Source organism: Danio rerio, chromosome 25 (genome assembly GCF_049306965.1).
Source record: "Danio rerio strain Tuebingen ecotype United States chromosome 25, GRCz12tu, whole genome shotgun sequence".
Lineage (NCBI taxonomy): Eukaryota > Metazoa > Chordata > Actinopteri > Cypriniformes > Danionidae > Danio > Danio rerio.
In genome coordinates, this window is record NC_133200.1 from 37,421,550 (window position 1) to 37,447,999 (window position 26,450).

The 26,450-nt window shown below is 36.9% G+C and overlaps 1 protein-coding gene across 1 annotated transcript in view; it reads left to right on the forward strand.

Annotated features, from left to right (window-relative positions):
• The window catches only part of spire2 (spire-type actin nucleation factor 2), a 64,115-nt gene continuing 37,665 nt past the window's right edge, over window positions 1-26,450 (forward strand). Inside the window, exons 1-12 of the mRNA NM_001007342.2 lie at window positions 1-166; window positions 1,177-1,569; window positions 9,105-9,145; window positions 10,261-10,644; window positions 11,388-11,465; window positions 11,823-11,987; window positions 12,207-12,293; window positions 14,411-14,531; window positions 15,520-15,686; window positions 17,375-17,573; window positions 17,961-18,085; window positions 19,399-19,536. Coding sequence (NP_001007343.2) covers window positions 1,308-1,569; window positions 9,105-9,145; window positions 10,261-10,644; window positions 11,388-11,465; window positions 11,823-11,987; window positions 12,207-12,293; window positions 14,411-14,531; window positions 15,520-15,686; window positions 17,375-17,573; window positions 17,961-18,085; window positions 19,399-19,536 — 1,767 coding nt within the window. The 5' untranslated portion in view covers window positions 1-166; window positions 1,177-1,307. The remainder of the gene's footprint in view (window positions 167-1,176; window positions 1,570-9,104; window positions 9,146-10,260; window positions 10,645-11,387; window positions 11,466-11,822; window positions 11,988-12,206; window positions 12,294-14,410; window positions 14,532-15,519; window positions 15,687-17,374; window positions 17,574-17,960; window positions 18,086-19,398; window positions 19,537-26,450) is intronic.

Here is a 26,450-nt window from a genome sequence, read left to right on the forward strand (position 1 = left end):
GCGAAGTCTTGTTCTGGGCTCTGGACCACGCCGCCTGCCCTTGACCCGCACCTGATATTGAGACTCTGACGCCGCCTGCCATTGATCCATGCCTGTTCTATCACTCTGTGACTGTCAGCCGCCAGCCCTTCGACCCATATTGAATACCGTTGATGTGAGTTCGCAGGTAAGTGCGTATTGTATGATTGTGTTTGAGCTGTGCCTAATAAATACTGCAAATGGATCACTCCGTGTTGGGCTCCTCGTTACAAAAACGTGCTGGGTTTTTGTACCCCAATATTTAGGACAAACCCAATTTTGGGTTTAAATAAAAAAAAAAAAATAACGATAGTTAATTTTTTATTTTCAGTTAAATAAAGACATTTTTAAAAATGCTGGGTTAAAAGTATCATTTTAATTGGGGAAAATGTTGGGTTAATAATATAGACAAACCCTTTTTTTTTCAATTAATTTAAACTACACTTTATTTTCTATTTATTTTTTATTTGTTTTTCTATTCAACTTTTTTTTTTTTTTTTTTTTTTTTTTTTTTTTTTTTTTTAATAAATCAAACTTTAACTTTTGTAAAAATGATTAAGTTCTTAATTTGTGTTGGGACAATATGAAGGAATTATGTAAAACCCAGTAATTATTTACAATGTAACATTGGATTATAACAACCCAGCATTTTTTACTGTGCAATTTGCCATTTCCAGACAGGCATGAACATAGTTTGCATCATTGGAGACAGTCATCCTTAGCTCATCATCATGACTATTTATTTCTGTCTCTCCTCTAAGTTGAGATGCTGCTGCTGCTGCTGCTGCTGCTGGTGTGTGTGTGAGTGAGAGAGAGAGAACACACTTTAAATTCATACTTAAAGTGATCTTATGACATGTAAATTTGCCAAAGGCTTCCTGTACAGGTTTTATTTAAAGATGTAAGGCCACATATTAAACTATTTTAATGTATAAAATAAATTACGCCTATGAAGAGTCCTCATAAATCACACCAACAAGCTTTGTGTGTGTGTGGGAGGAGCTCAGCTTCACTTTGCAGAGGATGCAGGATCTCTGACAGACACCAGCAGCAGACATGATGCAGGAAACTTAACCAATGCAGCATTCACTCACTCACAGCACAGGCCTTACTGTCCCTCTCATGAAGTTTGCTTTCTTTCCATTGTCCAACATCCAGTGTTTGCGCCTCCAGAGATGCCCGTCCGCCTCCGCTCCTGTGCCCGCCGCTAAACGCTGCTGCCCGGTATGAGCATCCTCCTCCTGCCGCACCATCCCAGCGCATCCCGCTAGAGTGAAGCCGGCCTCGCCATGGCCAGATCCGCGGATAGGAGCGCGGAGGACGGAGACTCGCGGGCCGGGATCAGGGAGCTGTCTTTGGAGAAGGTGCTGAAGTCCTACGAGCAGCCCATCAATGAGGAGCAGGCGTGGGCGGTGTGCTTCCAGTGCTGCGGGGACCTGAGAGCGCCGCGCCCGCAGCCCCATCCCCGGCACCCGGAGCTCCAGATCCGCGACCCGGCCTCCATCATCCTGCACAGAGACGGAAGAGTGACGGCGCTTCTGCAGAGCTGCGGTAAGATGGAGCAAAACTTCCTAAGAACTTAACAACACGTACTCACTCATATCTGTGCGTGTGTGTGTCCTTCAAAACAAGAACGCGCTTATAAGAACGTTTTGAGGACGTTGTGAGAACGTTATTCCGCAACGTTCTCGGAATGTTTTATTTATTTTGATCGTTAAAGGGGAAGTTCGCCCAGCTCGTTTATGTGCAGATCGGCCTTCATTATTCCGTAAACAAATTAGAGTATTTCTTTAAACTAAAAGAAGAATACTATGGTACATGCAGTGTTTTTGAAACATCCTACTTGAATTGATTTGTTGTGGTGATTTGAGAGTTACTGGTAACTCAACATACCCATAGCCCACGGCCAAAAGGTCCAGAATTTGTCCTTTTAATTTATTTCATGTAATTAATATTATATAGGCCAATATATATTATATAATTAATTTTATTACAATATGTATTGAATACAAATAGAAGTAATTTTAAACACATCTGTGTTTTTGAGGCTGTTTGGTCACTTCATTTCATTCTGATCGGATATAAATCTAATCGCTCAAACTACTTCAGAAGGTAATCTGGGACCCACCCCTCACTGACAGGTCTATAATTTGTCCTATACATGAGCTCATTTGTGCTATTTTGACTGCTATGCCATCATAAATGATGAAATTAATCCATCGATAAAGGCTTTAAGACCAAACGGAATTCTCTGTCGGCTGTTGCGCCGGTGGGACTGTAATCTGATGTTAGAGAGGTCTTCTGTCACTACTGTATTGTTCTTAAACAGAGAAAACCTATTACAGGTTACTAAATCTAAATTTTGGATCTTATTTCTGAAATAAAAATGAGAATTAAAGGGTGTGAAGCACCAGATGTGGACCATATTGAATGAATTTGAATATTTATATATATATATATTTATATATTTATTATTATATATATATATATATTTTTATAAAACCAAAGAGGCTAGAAAAATCTTGAAGAGTTTATTATTATTACGTTTAAAAAATGGCCAAATAGTGACTGAGGACAGTTGAATGTGCTGGCCAGTTTTTTTTTTTTTTTTTTTTTTTTTTTTTTTTTTTTTTTTGTTTAATTAATGACAGCAGGCTACTTATTATTATTTTTTTTTTTTTACTTTTTTTAACAGATTGCTATTTTCTCCTAATGATATATGATGTCATAAATATTTTTATATTTAAAATATAAAAATATTTTTGTTTTAATTTTTAATAGCAAATTTTAGGAAATGTTTTGTACATAAGTGTGGTTATGATGACATCTGGCTAGATAATCCTGCAAAAAAGTCACTAAAATGCTGTATTTAAATCTCGCAGTTAGAAACTGAGGTGTATAACTGCTAAAAGGTCCACTTTTTGAGAAAAAACCACCCCATACCTTAAGTAACATGTGAAGTATACTATAACAGTTTATTAGTTGACATTTTAGAATTCTGTTAGTCTACAGAGAGTTGGAAATATGCCTATAGACCTATAATACAATTTAATGTAGGTTTAAAAAAAATTGCTATACATTTGTTGCTGTGGATGTTTTTAATTTATAAAATGCAGTCTAAGATCTTTACTTGTACTTTGAAAGTCTAAAGCATACAGGCAACACAACTTTAATTCGCATGGAGTCTTTGCAGAGGCTGTGGAATAAAAAAAAGAGTCATGTTTGGTTTCTTACACAAAACCAGTGATTTCAGTAAAAATGACTTTATTAGGGATTTCTGCTGCTTCTATTGAAAACAAAGATATTTCTGTTGTACATTGAGAAAATTGAGCAATTTTTTTTGTTTTTTAGGTGAACTTTCTCTTTTAGAGATCATGTCATTTTGACCATTTTGCTAATGATTTATGAATATTCTAGAATAATATGTAAACATCGGGCTTCACATGTTTCTTTTTCCTATCATTAACCATTCTTAACTTGATTATTTCATAATTGTGCTGCTGACATTGATGTTTGGTGCATCTGAATGTTTTACAAATGTAAAAGTACTAATGTTTTAAAACCGGTAGACAAATAACAAAATAGACGGAAAACATGGCTTGTATGTTAAATAACGCTTCAAGTTTTTACATTTTTAAGGTTCCATTTTTATCGTCATATTGCAAAGGCATGCATGGGAATGTTACTCTAATGTTTTCGGAAACAGTGCTAAGATTTTTCAAAAACATTAAACAAATGTGCAGCCAAAATGTTTTAGAAATTAATCTTGAACCATTGTATAAATAATGTTACAGATAAGCTGGAGATAATATTGCTTGAAAAAAGTTCCAGAAATGGTGATTTAAATGTTTGATTTGTTTTAAAGCTAAATAAATATTAACATTTCATTTGATTATTTTTGACAAACATTACTTTTATTGTCCTGATATAAGCAGTCTTAAAATATTAGACATTAAAATGAAATTAAGTTCATGCAACAACATTTCACCACAATAAATTTAATAAATGCCGATTTTTTTTTTTTTTTTTTTTTTTTTTTTTTTTTTTTTTTTTTTTTTTTCTAAAATGTAAGATTAAGGCAACATTCTGTTTTAAAGCCTTGCCAACCTTTTAGTGTTACTTTTTAAAGCATTTAAACCAGAAACTTGACTAAAAGTCATGTCATGGAATGATATATGAATAATCTTCCCCATATCATTTCAATGTAAGGCAAACATTCAATTTTATCTTATTGCAAACATAATAATAATTTTGAATTTTCTGAGCATTCTGATTTAAACTTGCATAAAAATAAAAAAAAATTTGGCAAATGTGTACTACTAAACTGATTGTGTAAATACCATTTTTAAAATTTGCCTATAACAATAAGACAGCATTTCCAGTTCTTGGGAGGGTCTAGAATTAGTACATTAAACTATTAAAATAATGTCACTTTTATTATATTAATCCACAGAGACTTAACTGCATTCATAGTGTTTGTTTTAATCCACATCCAGTCCATTATTCCCTATTTTATTGATTCATGAAACATTTTCTTCACCATTAGGCTCTGTTTGTTATTTATATACACATATTGTGTTTTGCTTCAGCTTTTGTCTTGCAAACAATGTTTTTGAATGGATATACGATACAGCGTGTTGTTAACCACTGATAGGATGCAGCACTAGAGGGCGCTAGTCCGTTTGTATCCCCACCTCAGTTATTTTTTTTTGCCGCGTTTTTTTTTTTTAATGGAGAACTACGACGCCTGTCATTTTATCAACAAATACAATTATCTGTGCTAATCAAAAGATAAGTTGAAAATAGATCGAATGTAAAGCTAATTTGAGGATAAAATAGCACAATGAGAGATGTTTAAGCCATTTAAAACGTTGTTAATTTTCTCCAGAGCAACGGTAAGAAACAAAGGATGACTTCAGTGGTGATATCTCAACATTTTCATAAGATGTTGTGTTCTACATTGTTTAGTCTAACCAAAAATGTTATTTAGATTTTTACATCTAAAACGTTAAATTTGTTTATATTTCCGTGATAAAGGGTCAGGTTTGCAGAAGAGAGCTGTGATTCAGACATCCATTATGCCTACTCGACAACACCGAACTGCTGAGTCGTAATGGAGAAAATGTGGAGTCAGGAGCTGAGAAACCCAGCACTCTCTCACAGCTTCCCTGATCAATGACAGATATTTACATGCTCACAATGAAAGGGTCTGTATTGGCTCTGATGGTCATACAATATTTAAAATAACCTATAGTATTTAGTATGTCAGGTTTACATTCACACACACAATCTTAAACACTTCAGTTTTCCTTTAATATTCGCTGCATATCTTTTCCCGATGTGTTTAAATGTACGCTTCAAGGAAAGCTCCCTCTCTAAACCCCATCTGTCTTGTCTTGCTGTTACATTCATGAATATTTACAGCATTGTATGCATTTTAGGAAGTAAAACAATACAGTATTGTGTGCAGTAGATAATTATATTTGATGTTTTGTTGTCGGAGTTTGATGCTTTATTGCTGTATTTTCAATCTCTGATGGATATTGACTACATATAGCATTCATCTCGACTATGATTTTCCCAAAAGGCAGGCAAGAATGAATCTGATGTCCTCCTGATTCCTATTCTTTCAGACAGGAAAGCACTTAGTAAGCACTGTCGTTTTCGTAACTCCTCAGACGAGTGTGCTTTACAATAGAGCTGTGATGAAAAATCATTCATGAAATCGATGCTGAGATTTTCAAAAGGTTTTTAACAGCAGACGGAGCTGTGTGATTTACAGGCAGCCCAAGTGCATTCCTTACAAATATCACTTGAAGCTAAAATAATCATTGGTAAACTAAGCGATTTACAAGAGTGTCAGTAGTGAGTTGTGTTTACGTTAATCTTGTGAAATGAAAGCCAATTTACGTGCTAACACGCTTGTTTTCCTGCATCAGGCATTGTTTACACACACTTTTACAGATACTCACTGCTACAAGGACTTAAAAAGAAATGTGCTGTGCTTGGGCAATGCACTACAAGTTCTTGCACTTCATACTGTTTACCCTGAAATATCCCCTTTTGCACAATCGACATTATTTTGTACTAAGCAGTATACATGTATTAGATAGTATATGTATAGGTTTTATTTTTTTAAATGGTGACTTATTTCAGTATGATGACACATTGGTGCACAATGATGCAGTGGGTAGTGCTGTCGCCTCACAGCAAGAAGGACACTGGTTTGAGCCCCGGCTGTGTCAGTTGGCGTTTTTGTGTGGAGTTTGCATGTTCTCCTTGTGTTGGCGTGGGTTTCCTCTGGGTGCTCCTCCAGTTTCCCCCACAGTCCAAACACGTGCCTTTTAGAAGAATTGAATAAGCTAAATTGGCCTTAGTGTAACTGTGGGTGTGAATGCAAGAGTGTATGGGTGTTTCCCAGTGCTGGGTTGCGGCTGGAAAGGCATCCGCTGTGTAAAACATATGCTGGATAAGTTCATTCTGCTGTGGTGACCCCTAATACTAATATATAGTACGTATAAGCTGAGTATGTTGGAATGCATAGTATTTGAAAACAGACGAGAAGTACCAGGATGACCTACCCCAGCAGGTACAGGACGTCAACAAGACCTTAATGTTGTGAGGTCGTTGCATTTTGTTTGCAAATAAAAATCGGGTTGACGTCAGAAATCAATGTCTAACGTCCAACCAAATATCAAATAATGTCTAAGGTTGTTACAGCTTGGTGTTATTTGGATGTTACCACTATAACGTCTAGCAGTCGATGGATTTTGGTTGCCATTGTAACCCCGCTAGTCCTACTGCACCCAACCTGCTCTGAGCTGGGATCGAACCAGTAACCTTCCACAGGGGAGTCGGTTGCTCTAACAAGGAGGCTAAAGACCATGGCCACTTGTGTCTGTCGCTAGAGCACCTGTAGAGGTCAGAGGAGTGAGGTTTACCTGCGCAAGCACTTCAACTAGCTGACTTCTGCCACACCGTACCTGATGAAAAACATCAGTATTTGACGGCAATATAACGTTGGTTTAGGATGTTGGCTCTATATTGAATTTTGGTCACTTTCCAACTCAACCTAAATCAACCAAATATCAACATCATTTGATGTCGTTATTTGGACCTCAAAATAAGGTTGTCCTTAGACGCTAGCTAGACATTGAATTTTGGTCACCTGACATCACGAGTTAAATCTAACGTAATATTAACGTCTTATGACTGTGTGCCTGCTGAGAGTATTTCCGATGAGATTCTGAAGAGCACATCCAATGAACGCTACACTATCCCATGGCTGCGTGAAGGTTTCTACATTTGAATTTACTACACGACCGTTAGAAAAGTACGTTCTACATAGTTTGAGTAGTATGACTAAAATTCGGATGTACTACATCCGGTCATTATCACGTGACCTACCTGGGTCAGTTCCATCACGTCACTCCCATTGATGAATTCTCTTGTGCGCCATCATGGGATAGCCTAGCCTCCATTGGATGCGCACTTCAGAATCTCGCTGGACTCAGTAGGTCATCAGGGACACTGAATTCCTGCCTACTGTTTTAGAATATACAATGAATTAGGACATACTACCTGGCTTGAACTGTTTATAACGTAATAATTAGTAGGGAAGTATGTGATTTTTGGATGCAGCCCATGATGCCAAGTGAGAATTCATGAATGATGCAGGTAGATCAGGTAATGACAGGTGTAATGCGTACATGTAGGCGTAATTCACAGGGTTATACCAGCTTGCTGTTAATGACAATTCTTTTTGTTTAACTTTTTACACCGATACTAAAATCCTGGATACGGTATCTGTAACAGTGTGATGTATAACTATGGGTATTTCAGGACATTTATATACTGTAAACTCCATGAGGATGAGCTTGTGAAAACACTAATGTCATTACACTGTTAGACCAACAGATGGTGCAATCTAATCAACAATTCCTTTTGCATTTTGTGGTGTTTTGCGGTGCATTTAAGAAACATTATTTGCTTTGATCATTTTAAGGAGAGAAAGTACTTCACAATTGCTTATTGAAAATTTTACTGTAAACCCAATGAAGAAGCTGTTTTGAGAATAAATCCATGTCTAAATTAATCTGAGATGTACAAAATGTCACATAACACAACTGGTGAAACTCCTAAAGGCTTATAATTAGCTATACATAACAATAACTCTATTGTCCACTTCAGCTAATGATGTTGTTTAAATGCTTTTAGTTTAGTTGTCTGCCACTTTTTTAAATGTTTTAGATCTTCAGAGCAGGATGGATTGTGATTGGCTGTCTGTTTTGATTATTTATCTGGAATGAAAAGAAAATCAGTTTGAAAATAATGGTAAAGATGGTTTTTTTTTTTTTTTTTTTTTTCTTTTTCTTTTTTTTTCCTGTTGCTGTGCTATTCCGTTTGCATAGATAGATAGATATTGATTTAGGTCTTTATCATTTTAAAATATTAATTATATTTAATGTTATAATTTTATTTATTTATTTATATATATATATATATATATATATATATATATATATATATATATATATATATATTCTGCTGCTAAACTTGATTGTGACTCATGAAAAATAATATATGTAAGGTTCTTTGGTTTAATTACAGATTGTATTTAAAATGTAGAATATTTATTGTACAATATGTAAATAGTATTTAGATTTAAAAATATTTATTTTTAATTTATAAATCTAAATATAAAACGTACATATTTATAATATTAACATGATCATATTTAAATTTTGTATTTTTAATGTTTTACTATTTTTATTTTTTAAAATTATTTATAGTTTTGCCCAGATGTGGATCAAATATATATTTAAAGCGATATCAGTTTTGGGACTTGAAAGGTCATTACAGGGAGAACTAGTTATGCAGAGCTTGCACAAATTTTAGCTTACATGGGTCAGAGGAAGCAATTTAATAGCAAGAAAAATGTTGCAGTGCAACTGAAAACCTTAATTTAAGGAAATTACCGTTTCGTGTGTTTTCATCTACAGACAATATCAGTCGAGTTGGAGAATGTCTAGATGCATAATTAGCCGTTTTCTTCTGCTAATCCTGTCCTTTTTTGTAATTCCCAGATGACAGTAATGCTGGCTGTGAATCTGCTGCTGATGGAAAGGTGAGACTGTTATGGAACATTATATAATTGAAATGCTGGAAAGAGTACTGAAAACTCATGCTTAAGTTAAAGTACATTTACTTATTTAAAAATGTAGTGCAAGCCGTATAAAGTGTGAGTAAAAAGTAGCCCTTTCAAAAGTACTTGAGTATTGAGTGGTGAGTATTGCGCTGTAAAAAGCTGATGATTTACATGTAATTTGTGCATGTGTGTATAAACATAACATTGTGTAGTGCATTTAGTTAGTGCCCAGCAGGCACACAACATCATAAGACGGTAATATTACAGTAGGTTAGATTCAGGTTGTGATGTCAGGTGACCAAAATTCAATGTCTAGCCAGCGTCTAAGGACAACGTTATTTTGAGGTCCAATAACAACGTCAAATTATGTTGATTTTAGGTTGTGTTAGAAAGTGACTAAAATCCATTGTCAAGCCAACATCTTAAAACAACGTCTTGCTTACGCCAAATACTGATGTTTTTAGTCTGGTATGACAACTAAAATCCAACTTCTGATAGACGTCATAGTAGTAACGTCCACACAGTGTCAAGCTGTAACATCATGAAACATTGATATTTGGTTGGACATTGACGTTGGATTCTGGCATCAACTCTATTTTCATTTCCAAAAAAAAAATGCAACGTCCATACTACATTGGGGTACAACGTCAATCTGACGTCATGTTAACCTCTTGTGCCTGCTGGCTGTTAAAGGCCATTTCAGTCATCATTCATTAAACATCTGTCATCTTATCATCAGTGACCTACAGCTAAACAGTCTCTGGGTCAATGCGTGTTAAGATTTTGGACTTCTTCTTGGACCCTTTTAATGTATCCAAACAGTTTTCTGCAAATATAAATCACCGTGTCTTGAGGTAGTTCATTATGATGCGATTTACCTTCCGTGTTTTTTTTTTTTTTTTTTTTTTTTTGATTGGGCAGAAACCACAGGACTGATTTTTCGATTCACCATATACTAGAAATAATAATGTAGTGACTGCAGGATATAGGAAAGTACTAGAGTAAAAGTACTGATACCGCATTAAAAATGTACTCGAGGGAAAGTAAAATCACAGATTTTTAAAACTACTTAGTAAACTAAAATGTGTGTGCAGCTGGTTCAGTCGCTGGGAGTGGCCATCTACCGCGCTCTGGACTGGGGTCTGGATGACAGTGAGGAGCGAGAGTTGAGTCCTCAGCTTGAGCAACTCATCGAGTTCATGGTCGGCGGTCCAGACTGCGGACAATCCAAACACTGTGGCAGCAACGCAGCTAAAGACGAGGGCTACAGTGGACAAGATGAGGAGGAGGAGGAGGAGGAGGAGGAAGAAGGCGCAGGGCGTGGCATTCATACGGTTCAGCAGGTGATGACAATGTGTGCCTCCAGACTGGCGAATCCAGTGTTGGCACCAGAGCACTACCAGGCCGTGTGTCGAGCACTTTTCCTGGAGACCCTGGAGCTGCAGACCTTCCTCAGCAGGATCAGAGACGCCAAAGAGGTGAGGAGACATTATGGAGCTCACAGAGGTCATATATAAGGATTAACTGATGTACTGTCGGACTGCAATGTATTCGAATAATTCAATGGACCGGAGTCTATTATCATGCTTTTACTACAGTCAACCTACCTTTTGCAACACAGGCTCATTCTGAAAAGGTAGCCCTATATCCATTTCTAGAGATCGCGAATTATGTAGCCAGAAGTAGGTACAGTATGGCTGCATTTCGTCTTTAAAATGAACGTTATGGGCTGGAATGACGCCATTCCTTTTTACGCTTACCAGCTGACCGCTTGCCTCCGTATGGACTGCTTTCCCACTGATACCAGTTTGTCCAGTGGCTCGCTGTTTATGTCGGCAGGTCAATCAGTGTTTTTGAAAACAATTACCTGGGTTTACGGAAGGAAAAGGGTGGGTCAGTCAGTCTACAGCCGCCTCTGGTGGATTTACGCGAGAACAACATGCACGAATAGCTCTCACGAGGGAAATTTGAGATCTCAAAAAGCATACACGGCAGCCTCTGGTGGATTCGCAAAAACTACAAAAAATAAAACGCAGCTCCTGGAACGTATTTGGCGCTCTCCAGAAATGTATATAGCGGTACATTTTCAGAATGAGCCTGGGTTGACCTTTTCAATGTTGTAGCTATCATTCAACATATTGATAAAAACGAGAAATGTTACATGAAACTGTTTCATTGCAAGAGTGAGATTTTCTATGAAGTATCTGAAATTCTCCTGTAGATGCTGAAGAAGATCAGAACGGAGGAGCCACAGGAGGATTCTGCTGCTGAGCTCGATGCTCTTCAACACACTGACTGGGTAAAATATAGATAGATAGATAGATAGATATAGATATATATATATCCATCCAATCTTTCTAAATACCTGCTTTACTACAGCCAATCCCCTCGCAGTAGAAAAACAAGCCACGCCCACTTCTCATTTAAAATTGTGTCTCTAGGAACTGCCTCATAGTATGAGAGAAAAATCGTGGCAGCTTTCAGTTTATGCGGGCTTTCACAGGAAAATTGAAGACTTGGCAACCATCTAGTTTGTTAGTTTTGTTTGTGCTCACAGCTGTCCCCATGTGGACATGTTGAAAAAAGCACCAGGGATTTTCGTCTGGCTAAAAATGCTTTGAAAGACATGTTGTAAGCTGTGTTTGTGTTGATGTAGGCTCGGCTGTGGGTCCAGCTGATGAAGGAGCTGCGGCAGGGGGTGAAGCTGAAGAAGGTGGAGGAGCAGCCGTTCAATCCTCTGCCCACCGAGTTCAGCCTCACGCCCTTCGAGATGCTCATGCAAGACATCCGTTTGCGCAAATATAAACTGCGTAAAGTTGTGGTGAGTCCGAACTCCCCTTCTTCATGCTCAGACCACCGAGGCTGCTGCTGTAAGCACATTTTGAGTGGTTTATCCCACACTTAATCTCATGCTAACCCGGTAAGTCCACTATATATGTGTGAGATTAAGGCTTTGGAGAGAGTTTTCAGCTGACACAGCATGACAGTGATTAACCATTGCTTTTAGGTTTGATAATAACTCTGTCTCTTTCTGCTGCAGGTCGATGGAAATATTCCCACGTGTGTTAAACGAAACGCTCACGAGCTGATCCTGGACTTTATCAGATCGAGACCTCCTCTAAAACCAGTTAGTTGCTGATATTATGTTATAACTGCAGCAACACCAGACACAAAACTGCAGTACAGATACAAAATCTGAACTAAAAGTAAACACATGTTTGTGACCCACAAAACAAGTCATAAGTGTAAATAAAAAAATGAGAATAATACACCACCTAAAAGCTTAATAAATGTAATCTTTTTTTTTTTTTTTTTTTTTAAAAAGGTTGCTTGTCAATATTTGGCCAAGATACAACTATTTGAAAATCTGGAATCTGAGGGTTAAAAAGATTTGTAAATATTGATAAAATCGGTTTTAAAATTGTCTAAATGAGGCGGTTAGCAATGCATAATAATAATCAATTGTGTAGAAAAATAAAACGGATCTTGATCTATTTGTGATTTTTCAATAAAAAAAAATTAGATAATCAATGTACTTTTGGCTTATGCAACAAATATATATATATATATATATATATATATATATATATATATATATATATTAGTAGGTTTTATAGCGCTTGAAGTTTGAGCATCCAAAAATCAACTAAGATGTAAGTAATTAAAATGAGAATTAATAAAATTAACAAGTAACAAATTCCGCCAAATAGTTGGCGGTTTATTCCACTGTGGCGACCCTTGATAAATAAGGAACTAAGCTGAAGGAAAATGAATAAGTAACTAGTAATTCAGACTATTAATAAAGTACCGTTATACTAAAATTAATGCTTATTTATTTGCAAATGTTTAGAGCAGAGGTCTCAAACTGCCGGCCTGCGAGGTGTCCAAATTAGTTGTTTCTTCAGTGCACTGTGATGCAGACGCGGACAATTGGGTATCGGTTCAGTAATAATCATAACCGATAGGGTTGGGCGGTAATACAGTGAAAGGGTAATGCAGTGAAATGGTTTACCACGGGATCTAAAAATAGCAACGGGGTCAGTTTCAATACAGTCATCAAAACAATGCACTTATATGAGAGAAGTATTAAATATCATTTATTTAATGCGTGATTGCGTGATTAATGCGTATGCGTGATTGTCATCATGGGACATTAGAGGAGTGAGAGAGAGGTGAGGTAAGATGGCGAGTCGCGCACCAAGTGACCTGGTCTCGAAAAAGAACACAACCTCTGCAGTTTGGCAGTATTTCGGGTTTCGACCGAATGAGAAGGGAGACGTGGTAAATGCGAACAAGAGGTCTGTATTCCCGCTGCTGTACCTGTCAAGCCGCGGGACCTGACAGGATTTCTTGCGGTGCAGGAATAAATTTCCGAATAAAGCACGGGAGCGGTCAGTAACTCTGGTGTAATTTGAACGGGAGCGTGTGGTGCGGTCTAACAATATCGCTCCCAAGCAAGCGAGAATGCTGTTTATATATATGTGTGTGTGAATGACAGAGTGTGACACTTTGTGTGTGTGTGTGTGTGTGTGTGTGTGTGAGAGAAAATGAAAGAGCGTGATGCTGTACGTCACTGGCTTGGTGCTGTGTGTGTGAATGAGAGCGTCGTGCTGTGTGTTTATACAGACATCGAGCAGATCTCTAATAAGAACAAGACTGTTTGCAAATTGTGCAACAAACAGGTGACCGCGAACCTAAGGTCGCATATACGGTATTCAGTTTCTGAATGGTTTAGGCACAAGCCAATTGTTTGGTGATGCTGTCTGAGCCTTACATCATAATAAAAAAAAAAAATAATAATGCAGTAATACCGGCCAAGCCTAATAACCGGTAATGACGTCATTAATCTCATTTACACTGTCGCGGTAGCTTACTATGGCGAGGGAGGCGAGCGCGAGTATTTAAAACCCTCTAACTACTTAAACACAAAAGCGTGTGTGTTTGCTGGACAGATCTTTACTTGATTCTCTAATGATTTTCGACACAAGATCCATAAATCAATGTATTTTTGGCTGTTGCGAAAATGATTAATAATTTCATTTTAGATTTGATGAGAAACTACAGTATGAGGTGATGTCACAAATCAATCCATTTAGGCAGAAGTGACAAACTGCAAATGTGAATTTCGTCACTGTTTTGAAGCTCGCTAGCTTATAGATGACCTTAGGACTAACATACTGGTACTAACATCTAAAAAATGTTATTTTAATATTATGGGAGCTTTAAGACTGCTGTCATCTGCAGGTGTCCGAGCGCAGTCTTCCTCCTCCACCCCAGCGGCCGCAGTCTCTGCATGACCGAGTCTTGGCTGAAATTAGACAAGATCACAAACTGAGGCCTGTGGAGCTGCCCAGTTCAAAGAGATGTGGGTTCAGTTCTAGTGTATTTGTATAGCGCTTTCACAAGAGCTATTCTTTTAAAGCAGCTTGACAAAAGGTGCATGTTGTTGCATTACAATCAAATTCAGAAAAGTTAAGGTTATTAATTAACATAGCTTTATTAGTCACTAATAACTAACTAATTAACTAGTTACTAATGGCTTTTAACAGTTAAAGTTGTTATATATAAACAGTTAACCTGCAGTTATATAGTATATAGGTGCTGTCTATGTAGACATGTTCAGTGAGGTGTATTAAGCAACACAGGCTCAATGTGGATATGTACCCCTGTCTACATTTCTGGAAAGCATGAATTATGTAGCCTGAGGTACGTCTCGTGGCATAAAATGAACGCTACTGGGCAGTATAATGCCGCAGACGGCTTCTGCTTTTTGCGCTAGCAGCTGACCGCTTACCTACAGTAACCATTTTCAGGTGTTACCAGTTTGCACAGTTACTCACCACATAGGTCGGCGGACTTGTGACATGGAGAGGAGTTGACCACAACAACGGGGTTCGAGTCCAGCGAAAAATGGTTCCAGAAAGCAGGAAAAACAAAAGCAAAAAATGTAATAAATGAACAACAGGCAGAAAACGTAGTGAAATCACATTTTCCCGACGGCGTTTCTTTTTCTAAATTGCTTTTGAAAACACTAGCGGTTGGGTTAAGAGAATGGAGTCGGTCGGTCAGTCAGTCGATAGCAAGCTGGCCTTATCCGCTGTAGGTTTTATAGTGCCCTCTGGTGGATTTATGCGAGAAGAGGACCCGCGAGAGAAATTTAACATCATCAAAAAGCGTATACAGCGACCTCTGGATTTTCAAAAACTGCGAGAAGACGTACACGTTTTTCGCTGTCCCAGATAGACTTGTGTACGTGTCTGCAATGAGCCTGGGTTGGTATTAAGTGTATGTGTTCTTGAAGGCTTAATACGATGTGTTTAAAAAAAAAAACATGTCTTGTTGTCGCTCTTCAGCATTTGGATCATTACCATGTCTGGCTCACACCTGCCAATGTGACATCAAATCCACGTCCTGCATTGACCTGTCCGTCACAGGAGCCGGGTCCCGCCCATCGTCCCGCATCCGAGTTCTTCTGAAAGCTCCAACGCTGGCCGAAATGGAGGAGATGAATCTATTCGAGGTGAGAGATTAAACTAAAACGCTTACATTTTAGTCATTTGGCAGACGCTTTTGTCCAAGGTAGGCATTGGAGGAGGCATTCAACTACTCAAGAGGCAATACACACAAGAAGTGCAAATTATACAAAGGGATTGTTAGTGCTCAGAGTATGAAGTGCTAGAGTATGGGAGTATGTTTTTTTTTTGAGAGGGAAGTGAAGTGTTTCTACAGGTGGTTTGTCAAGCTCACTCACCTGTGTGAAGAACACTGTCAAAACATTGACAACGAAACTGTAATCATCCCAAGCTCCATGAACAATTTTGTGCACCAAAAGAACTGTAGATTAGGATGCACGTGTACGGCCGGCCATACAATACTTGTGTGTTGCGCTGCTGACTCATTTGACGCTGAATCTGAAAGTGTACAATTCCAACTCGCGTTATGTCAATATTATTAACACGCTGCCTCAAACTTTCATCCTTCATAATTGTTTTCTTTTTCAGATTTTCACTTTTATAAAAACTATTAATGTGGACTTATTAATATGCATCAGACTTGGTGCGCAAGGTTTCTGTGTGTTAGAAATTTGTAATTTCAGTCTCTATCCGGGTCACGGCACCAATTGTCAATTTCAGAACTGAAGCCAGGAGACTCGTTATTAGCAGAGATCTTTTTTGAGAATGATTGGTTGTTCTACTGTCAAGCAGTCATCTTCAAGACGTCCACAAGAGTCTCTTAGAATCTAATCTACTTTGAGCAGTGTCTTCCCATCTATTGTACACAAATTTGACTTCTTCTAGTTGATCATTTAGTATCAGAAGTAGCTTGTATGAAAGGCAAAGGCCTCTAGATGACGCTTATTTCACCAAAATAAAATATGATCATGTCTTGATTTTGATTTAATTAGGACAGTAAGATCTGACTTTGCTTAGAGAAAGTCTTGTGACTGAACAGAAATAAAGTCCAGTATAGAATATAAAGTCCTGCTGCAGTGGAGACAGAATGAATATTGTGTCTGACTCCATCATGAGCTTGGAGGACTGCATCCATACATCTGACTCAAATCACTGATTAATAAAGTCATTTGGAATGGCAAAGAAAGCTCTTGCAGGACTCCCAGAGTTCATCAAGAGTCTTTGGATTCATCTTCAACACCTCCTTCATCTTACCCCAGACATGCTCATTACTGTTCATATCTGGTGACTGGGCTGGCCAGTCCTGGAGGACCTTGACCTTCTTTGATGTGGAGGCTGAAGTATGAGGAGCGCTGTCCTGCTGGAGAATTGTCCATCTCCTGTGGTTTGTAATGTAATGGGCAGCACAAGTGTCTTGATACCTCAGGCTGTTGATGTTGCCATCCACTCTGCAGATCTTTTGCACGCCCCCAAACTGAATAATCATCATGGTTTGGGCATGACTATTCCTTCACCAAACTTGACTGATATCTGTGAGAATATTGGGTTTATGCTGGTTCCAGTAGATCTCCTGCAGTATTTGTGATGATTGGGATGCAGATCAACAGATGATTCATCAGAAAAATCCGCCATCTGCCGCTTTTACAAATGATCAACTAGAAGTCAAGTTATTAATTGAAGAAATGCAAGTGCTGGTATTTTTTTCCGTTGCTTTCAATGGGTATCTTCTGATTTGATTTGTTGGGTCTAAACTTCCTGTCTTTTCATGGGAAATGTGTTCATGTTGTCTGTGAAGGATGAGGATTCTCCAGACGGTGTGGATATGAGGCGAGTGGAGAGCTCTCCGACACCCCTGAAGAGAGATCGCTCCTTCTCTGAGCACGACCTGGACGAGCTCCGAGGGGAAATGATGTCAGACTCTCCTCAGCACAGCGGTGTGGCAGCGCTGAGAGCAGAGAGACCACGATCACACACGTTGACCGGGGTTTATCAAGGTCAGAGGTCATGACTGTGAGACATACAATTAAAATATTAAAGAATGTTTATTTTGCTAGCGCACATTGTTAGTCTTGGAATGAACAACTAATCCATGGTTAAAAGGTTTGTTTTGGTAATCTTCAATCAAAATCTGGTATGGCAATGCTTCTCTGATGTTAGTTTGACGGATTGGGGAAAATGTTCAGCCACACCCCTTCAAACATTAATTTGTTATGAGGCGGAGCACTAAACCAAAACTCCTCCCCCTGCTCTATTCTGTTTTAATTAGAAATGCATCATCATACTCAAAAGTCTGCAGAACCTTCTGGTTCACGTGGACTTTAAAGTTTAGCTTTACAACGCCTGACTGTTTCCCTCTTCTCCACTATTTTCATTGTGTCCAGCCTCATTCCCAGGGTTCGAGCGAAGGTCTGCGTCCACATGCCGCTCTCTCAGCTCGGATGACAGAAGCAGCGATGATCCAGGAGGAGATTCAGCATCTCATGGGCTCTCCAGACACCAGTGGATGGTCAGTGGCGTTGGGGATTTGACTAGAGTTGGGTTTTCCTGATACCGATGCCAAATTGATGATTTAAAATTGGTACTAGAGTCAAAACTGTCACAGGTCGCTCACTCCACAAACGCACAGATCGCAGGAGTTATCAAAAACACGTAATTTATTTACAGTATTAACACTCTCAACAGGAACTGGAAACGTCAAAGGCTGGACAGGGAGTGTAGCAATACAATACCGGACAATGACTGAACTGAACACATGGGTATAAATACACAAGACCTAATTGAACTGTTCTGTTAATGCTCATTACTTTGTATTCAAGAGGAGTCAACAAACCCATTAAACATCTTTGAAACATTTAATTTTGAAACATTGGATTTTAAAATGGTACAAAGCTCGAAACATGTAACGAAACACCTTGGTCTTAATCATAGTATTCATAGTATTGTTCTATTGTTCATAGTATTGCTGTTACCAACATTTGGTATTAGTATTGGTATTGGAACGATACTGTGCTGTTTTTTTTTGTTATTTACCAACTGTATGCATTAACTAGTGGGCGGAGCTAAACAACCAGTGATTTACAAGTAGGCGTTGATCCTCTGTAGAGGCGGAGTTTAGCCACACTATTACATAAAGAGCACATTGAACGATCTGTAATTGTGGCAGATTGTCTTCAGTATAAACAGTTTTAAGACTAAATAGATTTGAGTACAATGAGATAAAAAAAAATTGATTTCTAAATTTATGACAACTTTATGAAATCAGCCCCTGATCCTTTCAGAAAAAAGGGTTGAATATGCTTCATGTTAAGTCATCCCAGCAGGCACAGGACGCCAGTGTCGTGTTGTTTGGAAAAGAAAATCAGGTTGAAGCCAGACCCCAACGTCAGGCCGACGTCAATGGCCAACCTAAAATCAACCAAATAGCAACGTCTAATGATGTTACAGCTTGACGTTGTATGGACGTTACCACTATGACGTCTATCAGATGTTTTTTGATTTTGGTTGGCACACCTGATAAATAGACATGAGTATTTGACGAAGTTGGTTTAAGATGTGGGCTCAACTTAAAATCAACCAAATATCAACGTCATTTGATGTCGTTATTGGACGTCAAATTAGCAATGTCCTTATGCTGGCTAGACATCAATTTCTGATCAATGATTTAAAGCTAACCTATTATTAACATCTAATGACATTATGTGCCTGCTGGGATGTGTGTGAAATAATGCTAATATCCATATCACTCTTAACAGAGTTTCTCACTCAGTGACTTCTTGTAAGCATCCTGTTGGTGTTTTTCTGTATCTTCATCACACACAGGAGGAATTCTGTCATCCGGTGGAAACTCTGGCGCTAACGGTGGATGAGGTCATCAATGTGCGCCGGATACTGGTCAAGGCTGAGATGGAGAAATACATGCAGAACAAAGAGCTTTTTAGCAATCTGAAGAAAGGCAAGGTTTGTGTGTCTCTGAGTTATATGACAGATATCAGTCCGACTGCCCAATGAAAACGTTTGCCTTTGTTTTGTTACATGGACGAATGATTCGTTGTATGGAATACACCCTGATATATCAAGCCTTTTTTTTTTTTTAATTTATTTATTTTTATTTTATTTTTTTTATATACCTGATGTCGTATTGGACTTGCAAGAATAATTTTTGTTGTTTGTTTTGTTTTTACTTAAAGGGGACCTATTATGAAAAAAACCACACTTATAAGAGGTTTAAACACAGTTGTGTGCTGAAAATGTGTGAATATAACCAGCTTATAATAGTCAAAATTAATTATTTCTATTTTATTATAATCGCACTTTAACCACAATTTAAATCAATATTGTCAATGTCCAGGATTAACATTAGTGAATTTTATAATCTTGATGGTCCAGGATCAACATTAGTGAATTTATAATCTTGATGGTCCAGGATCAACAATATAATCTTGATGGTCCAGGCTCAACAATAGTGAATTTATAATCTTGATGGTCCAGGCTCAACAATAGTGAATTTATAATCTTGATGGTCCAGGATCAACAATAGTGAATTTAAAATCTTGATGGTTCAGGATCAACATTAGTGAATTTATAATCTTGATGGTCCAGGATCAACAATAGTGAATTTAAAATCTTGATGGTCCAGGATCAACAATATAGTCTTGATGTTCCAGGATCAACATTAGTGAATTTATAATCTTGATGGTCCAGGATCAACAATATAATCTTGATGGTCCAGGATCAACATTAGTCAACTTATAATCTTGATGGACCAGGATCAACAATAGTGAATTTATAATCTTGATGGTCCAGGATCAACAATATAATCTTGATGGTCCAGGATCAACATTAGTGAATTTATAATCTTGATGGTCCAGGATCAACAATATAATCTTGATGGTCCAGGATCAACATTAGTGAATTTATAATCTTGATGGTCTAGGATCAACAATGTAATCTTGATGGACCAGGATCAACAATAGTGAATTTATAATCTTGATGGTCCAGGATCAACAATGTAATCTTGATGGTCCAGGATCAACAATAGTGAATTTAAAATCTTGATGGTCCAGGATCAACAATAGTGAATTTAAAATCTGGATGGTCCAGGATCAACAATATAATCTTGATTGTCCAGGATCAACAATAGTGAATTTACAATCTTGATGGTCCAGGATCAACAATAGTGAATTTACAATCTTGATGGTCCAGGATCAACAATGTAATCTTGATGGTTCAGGATCAACATTAGTGAATTTATAATCTTGATGGTCCAGGATCAACATTAGTCAATTTATAATCTTGATGGACCAGGATCAACAATAGTGAATTTACAATCTTGATGGTCCAGGATCAACAATAGTGAATTTGAAATCTTGATGGTCAAGGATCAACATTAGTCAATTTATAATCTTGATGGTCCAGGATCAACAATATAATCTTGATGGTCCAGGATCAACATTAGTCAATTTATAATCTTGATGGACCAGGATCAACAATAGTGAATTTACAATCTTGATGGTTCAGGATCAACATTAGTGAATTTATAATCTTGATGGACCAGGATCAACAATAGTGAATTTATAATATTGGTGGTCCAGGATCAACAATAGTGAATTTGAAATCTTGATGGTCAAGGATCAACATTAGTCAATTTATAATCTTGATGGTCCAGGATCAACAATATAATCTTGATGGTCCAGGATCAACAATAGTGAATTTATAATCTTGATGGTCCAGGATCAACAATAGTGAATTTATAGTCTTGATGGTCCAGGATCAACAATAGTGAATTTATAATCTTGATGGTCCAGGATCAACAATATATTCTTGATGGTCCAGGATCAACAATAGTGAATTTATAATCTTGATGGTCCAGGATCAACAATATAATCTTGATGGTCCAGGATCAACATTAGTTAATTTATAATCTTGATGGTCCAGGATCAACAATAGTGAATTTATAATCTTGATGGTCCAGGATCAACATTAGTCAACTTATAATCTTGATGGTCCAGGATCAACAATAGTGAATTTAAAATCTTGATGGACCAGGATCAACAATAGTGAATTTATAATCTTGATGGTCCAGGATCAACAATAGTGAATTTATAATCTTGATGGTCCAGGATCAACATTAGTCAACTTATAATCTTGATGGACCAGGATCAACAATAGTGAATTTACAATCTTGATGGTCCAGGATCAACATTAGTCAACTTATAATCTTGATGGACCAGGATCAACAATAGTGAATTTAAAATCTTGATGGTCCAGGATCAACAATATAGTCTTGATGGTCCAGGATCAACATTAGTGAATTTATAATCTTGATGGTCCAGGATCAACAATATAATCTTGATGGTCCAGGATCAACATTAGTGAATTTATAATCTTGATGGTCTAGGATCAACAATGTAATCTTGATGGACCAGGATCAACAATAGTGAATTTAAAATCTTGATGGTCAAGGATCAACAATAGTGAATTTATAATCTTGATGGTCCAGGATCAACAATGTAATCTTGATGGTCCAGGATCAACAATAGTGAATTTAAAATCTTGATGGTCAAGGATCAACAATAGTGAATTTAAAATCTTGATGGTCCAGGATCAACAATATAGTCTTGATGGTCCAGGATCAACATTAGTGAATTTATAATCTTGATGGTCCAGGATCAACATTAGTCAATTTATAATCTTGATGGACCAGGATCAACAATAGTGAATTTATAATCTTGATGGTCCAGGATCAACAATGTAATCTTGATGGTCCAGGATCAACAATAGTGAATTTAAAATCTTGATGGTCAAGGATCAACATTAGTCAATTTATAATCTTGATGGTCCAGGATCAACAATAGTGAATTTAAAATCTTGATGGTCCAGGATCAACAATAGTGAATTTAAAATTTTGATGGTCCAGGATCAACAATAGTGAATTTACAATCTTGATGGTCCAGGATCAACAATAGTGAATTTACAATCTTGATGGTCCAGGATCAACAATAGTGAATTTACAATCTTGATGGTCCAGGATCAACAATAGTGAATTTACAATCTTGATGGTTCAGGATCAACATTAGTGAATTTATAATCTTGATGGTCCAGGATCAACATTAGTCAATTTATAATCTTGATGGACCAGGATCAACAATAGTGAATTTATAATCTTGATGGTCCAGGATCAACAATGTAATCTTGATGGACCAGGATCAACAATAGTGAATTTATAATCTTGATGGTCCAGGATCAACAATAGTGAATTTGAAATCTTGATGGTCAAGGATCAACATTAGTCAATTTATAATCTTGATGGTCCAGGATCAACAATATAATCTTGATGGTCCAGGATCAACATTAGTGAATTTTATAATCTTGATGGTCCAGGATCAACAATATAATCTTGATGGTCCAGGATCAACAATAGTGAATTTATAATCTTGTTTGTCCAGGATCAACAATATAATCTTGATGGTCCAGGATCAACATTAGTCAATTTATAATCTTGATGGTCCAGGATCAACAATAGTGAATTTATAATCTTGATGGTCCAGGATCAACAATATAATCTTGATGGTCCAGGATCAACATTAGTGAATTTTATAATCTTGATGGTCCAGGATCAACAATATAATCTTGATGGTCCAGGATCAACATTAGTGAATTTTATAATCTTGATGGTCCAGGATCAACAATATAATCTTGATGGTCCAGGATCAACAATAGTGAATTTAAAATCTTGATGGTCAAGGATCAACATTAGTCAATTTATAATCTTGATGGTCCAGGATCAACAATAGTGAATTTAAAATCTTGATGGTCCAGGATCAACAATGTAATCTTGATTGTCCAGGATCAACAATAGTGAATTTACAATCTTGATGGTCCAGGATCAACAATAGTGAATTTACAATCTTGATGGTCCAGGATCAACAATAGTGAATTTACAATCTTGATGGTCCAGGATCAACAATAGTGAATTTACAATCTTGATGGTTCAGGATCAACATTAGTGAATTTATAATCTTGATGGTCCAGGATCAACATTAGTCAATTTATAATCTTGATGGACCAGGATCAACAATAGTGAATTTATAATCTTGATGGTCCAGGATCAACAATGTAATCTTGATGGTCCAGGATCAACAATAGTGAATTTATAATCTTGATGGTCCAGGATCAACAATGTAATCTTGATGGACCAGGATCAACAATAGTGAATTTATAATCTTGATGGTCCAGGATCAACAATAGTGAATTTGAAATCTTGATGGTCAAGGATCAACATTAGTCAATTTATAATCTTGATGGTCCAGGATCAACAATATAATCTTGATGGTCCAGGATCAACATTAGTGAATTTTATAATCTTGATGGTCCAGGATCAACAATATAATCTTGATGGTCCAGGATCAACAATAGTGAATTTATAATCTTGTTTGTCCAGGATCAACAATATAATCTTGATGGTCCAGGATCAACATTAGTCAATTTATAATCTTGATGGTCCAGGATCAACAATAGTGAATTTATAATCTTGATGGTCCAGGATCAACAATATAATCTTGATGGTCCAGGATCAACATTAGTGAATTTTATAATCTTGATGGTCCAGGATCAACAATATAATCTTGATGGTCCAGGATCAACAATAGTGAATTTATAATCTTGATGGTCCAGGATCAACAATATAATCTTGATGGTACAGGATCAACATTAGTCAATTTATAATCTTGATGGTCCAGGATCAACAATAGTCAATTTATAATCTTGATGGTCCAGGATCAACAATAGTCAATTTATAATCTTGATGGTCTAGGATCAACAATGTAATCTTGATGGACCAGGATCAACAATAGTGAATTTATAATCTTGATGGACCAGGATCAACAATAGTGAATTTATAATCTTGATGGTCCAGGATCAACAATAGTCAATTTATAATCTTGATGGTCCAGGATCAACAATAGTCAATTTATAATCTTGATGGTCCAGGATCAACAATGTAATCTTGATGGTCCAGGATCAACAATGTAATCTTGATGGTCCAGGATCAACAATAGTGAATTTAAAATCTTGATGGTTCAGGATTAACAATAGTGAATTTATCATCTTGATGGTCCAGGATCAACAATGTAATCTTGATGGACCAGGATCAACAGTAGTGAATTTATAATCTTGATGGTCCAGGATCAACAATAGTGAATTTATAATCTTGATGGACCAGGATCAACAATAGTGAATTTATAATCTTGATGGTCCAGGATCAACAATATAGTCTTGATGGTCCAGGATCAACATTAGTGAATTTAAAATCTTGATGGTCCAGGATCAACAATGTAATCTTGATGGTCCAGGATCAACCATAGTGAATTTAAAATCTTGATGGTCCAGGATCAACAATATAATCTTGATGGTCCAGGATCAACATTAGTGAATTTATAATCTTGATGGTCCAGGATCAACATTAGTGAATTTATAATCTTGATGGTCCAGGATCAACAATGTAATCTTGATGGTCCAGGATCAACCATAGTGAATTTAAAATCTTGATGGTCCAGGATCAACAATATAATCTTGATGGTCCAGGATCAACATTAGTGAATTTATAATCTTAATGGTCCAGGATCAACATTAGTCAATTTATAATCTTGATGGACCAGGATCAACAATAGTGAATTTATAATCTTGATGGTCCAGGATCAACAATGTAATCTTGATGGTCCAGGATCAACCATAGTGAATTTATAATCTTGATGGTCCAGGATCAACAATATAATCTTGATGGTCCAGGATCAACAATGTAATCTTGATGGTCCAGGATCAACAATAGTGAATTTAAAATTTTGATGGACCAGGATCAACAATAGTGAATTTATAATCTTGATGGTCCAGGATCAACCATAGTGAATTTATAATCTTGATGGTCCAGGATCAACAATGTAATCTTGATGGTCCAGGATCAACAATAGTGAATTTAAAATTTTGATGGACCAGGATCAACAATAGTGAATTTATAATCTTGATGGTCCAGGATCAACAATAGTGAATTTATAATCTTGATGGTCCAGGATCAACAATAGTGAATTTAAAATCTTGATGGTCCAGGATCAACAATATAATCTTGATGGTCCAGGATCAACAATAGTGAATTTAAAATCTTGATGGTCCAGGATCAACAATGTAATCTTGATGGTCCAGGATCAACAACAGTGAATTTATAATCTTGATGGTCCAGGATCAACAATAGTGAATTTAAAATCTTGATGGTCCAGGATCAACAACAGTGAATTTATAATCTTGATGGTCCAGGATCAACAATAGTGAATTTAAAATCTTGATGGTCCAGGATCAACAATGCAATCTTGATGGTCCAGGATCAACAATAGTGAATTTGAAATCTTGATGGTCCAGGATCAACAATAGTCAATTTATAATCTTGATGGTCCAGGATCAACAATAGTGAATTTAAAATCTTGATGGTCCAGGATCAACAATAGTGAATTTAAAATTTTGATGGTCCAGGATCAACAATAGTGAATTTAAAATCTGGATGGTCCAGGATCAACAATATAATCTTGATTGTCCAGGATCAACAATAGTGAATTTACAATCTTGATGGTCCAGGATCAACAATAGTGAATTTACAATCTTGATGGTCCAGGATCAACAATAGTGAATTTGAAATCTTGATGGTCAAGGATCAACATTAGTCAATTTATAATCTTGATGGACCAGGATCAACAATAGTGAATTTATAATCTTGATGGTCCAGGATCAACAATAGTGAATTTGAAATCTTGATGGTCAAGGATCAACATTAGTCAATTTATAATCTTGATGGTCCAGGATCAACAATATAATCTTGATGGTCCAGG